We start from the raw sequence: 4,861 nt of genomic DNA, 5'->3' as shown, positions 1-4,861 counted from the left end.
CAAGAAATCTGAGAGGGTGTCACAGCCACAAACATACTCGATCCCACCGTCTGTGCCATCGATGACGAGATTAAACGGTCCTGGTCGCAGTACGGACCCCTGACGGGTCATTTTGTCACTCAACACATCTCAGGGAAACAAAGCAGGTCACCCACCTCCTCAGCGCCAAAAGGTTTTGGCTTCAGGGCCGGCACGTGCACCTCCTCGTAGCCCTTGCGCTGCCGGCGGAAGGAGCCGTCGGGGAGCTGGCATCGCTTGTTGGCCATGAAGTGACTGCCCTGGGCAAACACCAGATCCTCCAAATCCAGCACCTGCCGGGGAGCCAGCGCCTGGAAACGGTGAAGGAGAAGGGGGAAGGCTTAGAGAAAAACCCTCTCCTGTCATTTTCACTCCAGGACTGAAAGAAAAGCACCCAGACCCGCCTGGCAAGTGCCTCTTTAGCACTTCGGGGGTTTATTCTTTATATATTCCTGCCTGTGCCACTTCCAATGATCTTTTTGTTTGAGGATGGTTGTCAGACGGGCTGGGAACAGATGACTTCAGAGGGTTTTACCTCTCCTCCTTGGTCCAGATCCATGGTCTCCAAGTCAGTATCCATGCGGGACTGCCGAACGCGTTCCCGGCGAGAGCGTTCCTCCTGCACAAAGAGGTGAGAATTCATCCCTGGGGAAGAGCTGCCGAGCCTCCTCCCTGTGCTGCCTGGCTCTCCCGTCACCAAACTGGCCCCTCACATCAACCTAACCATCTTTTTTTCTAGCAACAAAGCAGCAATATGGTATTAATCCCCCCAAAAAACCAACGCCCACATCAAGTCACAACACTGCTGTTGTGCAAAGGCCACGCAGAGCTCCTCCTGCACGCCGATAAACCTTGCGAGTGTCATGTTCCAACCCCAGGTAATTCATTAGGAGCTGATCAGAGATGACCAGGGTTTTTTTTTTTGCGGTGAGCCTCATGTCAAGGAGGCCCAGAGGGGAAGCGGTGCTGTCACAAGACAGTTTAACACCAGTGAAAAATGTGAAACTTGCAGATATTGACATTTTCCTAAAAAAGCAGGCGTCTGCATGACTCAGAAATAAGAAGTGGTAAATATATTGCTCTGAGTCTCAGCCATCACCTCGGTGACGTTCCCTCTGGTTTCCAGATCCCAGCTGAGTCAGCAAGCTCCTCTCAGAAACAGCAAACAAACCGCACGGCCCCACAGTGACCGCAGCCGGTGGCCAGGATCTCACGATTCCTCCTCTCGGCCTTACCCGGATGAGATCCTCCTTCTCCGTCTCGTGCAGCTGATACAGGAACTTGGACAGCTCGGGATCCGCTTCCATCTTGCCCATGATCCTTTCTTTTTCAGCTTCGCTTTGCGCGCTGGCCAGCAAAGTGCAGTACAGGACTGAGGAAAGAAAATCAAGGGACAGCGCTGAACACAAAGAAAGGAGCAAATAAGGGTCCGAGCTTCCCAAAGCAACAGCAAAGGCGGTTAAAACACCCCAGGCTGGGCTAGAATCCCGTCAGGACAGCGAGGAAACGAGCAGGCGGGGCGGTTAAAGCGAACGCCACTCACTCATCATGCGGTGCTGCCGCAGAACTTTAATGAAGTCGAAGGTGTTGAAGCCCAGGAGCAGAACGAGCTGGTTCTCACATTCCCGGTCATCGCTCGCAGTCTGGGAGGAGAAAGGAAGAATGAGGTTATTTCTGCGCCTCACAGAAGCATCTCTGCTTCGCACACAACTGAGCTCAAGCAGAGCTGAACAGCCGCTACACACAAGAGGAGCTCCCCGATTCCAACTCCAGATAAAAACCCATCCTCTGTGGCTCCCCGTCCTCCCCAGCGAGGCGCTGTGCCCAGAACACATGAGCCTCAGCGTCACAATAAGCAGGGAAGGACCCGGCGACAACGATCACCCAGCAAACGCTGACACAAATCCACTCATCCTCCCTTAGAAGAAGATTTCTCTGCAAATTAAGACCGGGCTCAACTTAGTCCCACGTTGATTTGCCTCATTGGCAAACACCCACCAGAGCAGTTCATTGGAAAAAACACAGGAAAGGAGTCGCTGGGGGAAATTCCAGACAGAGACGTATTCTGAGACCGCTGTGGATCAAGTGGCCACTGACCTTCAAGATCTCCAGCACTTCATCCGCCTTCTTCTGGGAAACGATGGCATCGTCGTAGAAGCGGCTCAGCTGCCGCTGAAGCCAAAAGGCGTCGATGTCTCGAGGATGCAGATCCTTCTTCTTCGAACTCATCAGCTCACCCGATGCCACAAGCTTAAGAAAAAACCCACAGAAACGTTAACTTCCTCCAAGAGGAACGGACACACGCGAACTCTGTGGTGTGGAGGGACTGTCTGGGGCCTCTCTCTGCCCAGGCAGAGGCACAGAGACCCAAAAAATGCAACCGTGGCAGCTGCCAGACCTCTTCATTTTATTAATGTTTTGGCCTCCATCAGACAACGGCTTCCAGGCTCCTCTCCACCCACAAACCACCTGAACCCCACCCACAGCCCAACAGGATCCCCCCACCCTCCTCCACACCACCCCAAACCATATTTCCCGTGTTCCTCAGTGTCTCACGTTGGCCGAGAGGGTGCAACGGACAACGGCTTCGTCCCCCTCCATGTCATCGTCGGATGCCTCGTCCCGCACTTCGCCATAGATGTCCTCGTCGCCTTCCTGGCGAGAGAGGAGGTCTGTGAGCGGCTTTGGAAAACATCAAAGAGAAGCTTTGCCTCGACACAAACTAATCACTCTGGCAGCTTGTTCCTGAGGGGAACAGCCTGGGTTGTGCTTTGAACAGGGACACGATTCTGCTCCTCAGGTGAACCCTGCATGACAAGATCACTCCTGCTCTCACCAGAAAGGATTTGCCAGCAATTCCCCCAACAATCCTGCGTTTGTCACTCGTCTTGTTCTCTCAGCCTCTTCCAAAACACAACCCCAGGGAGCATTTCTATGAAACACTTCCAGCCACCGCCTTTGAACGTCTCTCTTCCTCCCGATCTGTCAAGTTTCCCCACGATAGCTAAATATCACCATCTGGTTTCCATCGTGCTGACTCACGAATAAGCCTTGGATTAGCAGGATAATCAACAAATCCTCCCCAAGCCAGGAAGCAGCAGCTAAAATAATCCAGCTTCTCCTTCCTGGCAAAAGCAGCCCTGACCACTGTCCACCTCCCAACACAATGGAGTCAAACGGGACAAACGGGGACCCTGCAGAGCTTTTTTTTTGTGGACAGGGCAGAGCCTCCGCCACCACCCCCCAGCCTCTCCTCTCGTACCTCCTCATCAGACTCGAACTGCACGTTCACCCCATACGTCTCATCGATATTGTCATCTGCAAGGGAGAGCGGAGTTAATTCATCGCAAAATCTGGGCACTACATGGAGGGCTGACGGATCCACCCACCCGCCTACACCTCGCTGCATCCAAAAGATAAAAAGAACATGGTTTGGTGCGGGGGGGGGGGGGGGCCCGCTTGAAAACTTTCCAAATATTTTTCTGGCTTCTTTTGTGTGCAAACACTCCCCCAGAGCAGTGTTTGGCACCAGCAACCTGACTTTCTGCCAGCCCCATCCCCCAAGCCGCAGCCCCCGCCAACTCCTTCCCGTACCCATGTTCTGTATTTCCTTGTCTCCGCCGTAATCCGTGATTTTCTTCCCCAGGTTGACCAGGACGTGGTAGCGGGTGTCATCGGTCTGTCCCAGCAGCAGATCGATCTCCTTCCGTCTCTCCTTATCCCGCAGCTTCTCGTTCTTCAGGACCGCCAGGACCTCGTCGGCGGCTCCGCAGAGGATGTCCCGTGGCTGCGGAAGGAAGAACGGAGAATAAATTCGCTACGTGAAGGGTACGGGCTCCCTCCCTCCGATTTCTGGACCCTCATATAGGCACCAAAAAGCCACCCCCACAACCAAGGTGTCACCATAATGTCCCCAAGCCCAAAACCCAACACTGACGGAGCGAAGCCATTCCACGGGATTACAAGGAAAGATTAAAAGATCCAAGGGACAGATCTCTGTCACCCAGGCTCCGAGTTCTCTGCCGGAGCAGGGACACCCATCCTGGGGCATCGCCATCCTCACCTGGTCCCCAAGAGCCGCCTGAATGAAGCTGAGCAAGACCTCGTAGGTCTCGCGGGTCTCCTTGGTTTTGGGTTTGTAGATGATGCCCACCATCTCGTCGATGCCCTCGGAGAGCAGGGTGTAACCTTTCATCTTGTTGATGTCGTGCCTGTCCTCATCACGCTTCCTTCGCCTGGGAAGAGGAGAGTGCCAGGGTCAGCCACACGGCAGAGCCCCGCTCCTCCTGCTGCAAGTACGGCTAGGCTCTTTGATTTGAAAAATAGAGGGGGAAAATAGATATTTTTTAATTTTTCACTTCGATTTTAGTTTCTTGACAGGGAACAAGCAACTCCAAACGAAGGAAATAACATCTCTGCATCTTCCACGTTGGCAGTTTCAGTCTGCAGCCCTGTCCTCGTGTCCCCAAAACATTTTCCGCTACAAAATATTCTGAGCACCGTTGAATTCTACCCCGTTTACAGCCCTAAACCCAAACCAGGCTGCATTATCCCAAGACAGGAATGAAAAATTAACTGCCCAGTGTTTTTAAAACAAATACCGTTCTCTGTCAGCACTCCACACCCCCTCAGCTCACACTCACTTTGCTCGTCTCTCCTCCTGCATCTGGGGCTTGGTTCTCTGGGCCTTGTCCCCCATGCGGGTCCCCTCCAGTTTCCCCACCAGGGACAGGACTTCCCCCGTCGGCTCATCCCGCCGCGTCCGGTCGATCAGCGAGCGGTCAGCTTGGAGGACAAGGTTGGAGTTCTGAGAGGAGAAACAAAAGGGGCTGAGGGGGGCTGG

General features: G+C 53.7%; 1 protein-coding gene across 1 annotated transcript in view; it reads right to left on the bottom strand.

Moving 5' to 3' along the window:
• The window catches only part of LOC104463036 (U5 small nuclear ribonucleoprotein 200 kDa helicase-like), a gene marked incomplete at both ends in the record, with an annotated part of 8,159 nt that extends 3,328 nt beyond the window's left edge, over window positions 1-4,831 (bottom strand). The window contains 10 exons of the mRNA XM_010075208.1: window positions 156-329; window positions 554-637; window positions 1,254-1,390; window positions 1,562-1,661; window positions 2,116-2,268; window positions 2,575-2,673; window positions 3,281-3,336; window positions 3,613-3,805; window positions 4,082-4,253; window positions 4,662-4,831. Coding sequence (XP_010073510.1) covers window positions 156-329; window positions 554-637; window positions 1,254-1,390; window positions 1,562-1,661; window positions 2,116-2,268; window positions 2,575-2,673; window positions 3,281-3,336; window positions 3,613-3,805; window positions 4,082-4,253; window positions 4,662-4,831 — 1,338 coding nt within the window. The remainder of the gene's footprint in view (window positions 1-155; window positions 330-553; window positions 638-1,253; window positions 1,391-1,561; window positions 1,662-2,115; window positions 2,269-2,574; window positions 2,674-3,280; window positions 3,337-3,612; window positions 3,806-4,081; window positions 4,254-4,661) is intronic.
• Window positions 4,832-4,861: the final 30 nt, after the last annotated feature.

The sequence above is a fragment of the Pterocles gutturalis genome, unplaced genomic scaffold, assembly GCF_000699245.1.
Source record: "Pterocles gutturalis isolate BGI_N339 unplaced genomic scaffold, ASM69924v1 scaffold12942, whole genome shotgun sequence".
Lineage (NCBI taxonomy): Eukaryota > Metazoa > Chordata > Aves > Pterocliformes > Pteroclidae > Pterocles > Pterocles gutturalis.
This window is presented reverse-complemented; position numbering and strand designations above follow the sequence as displayed.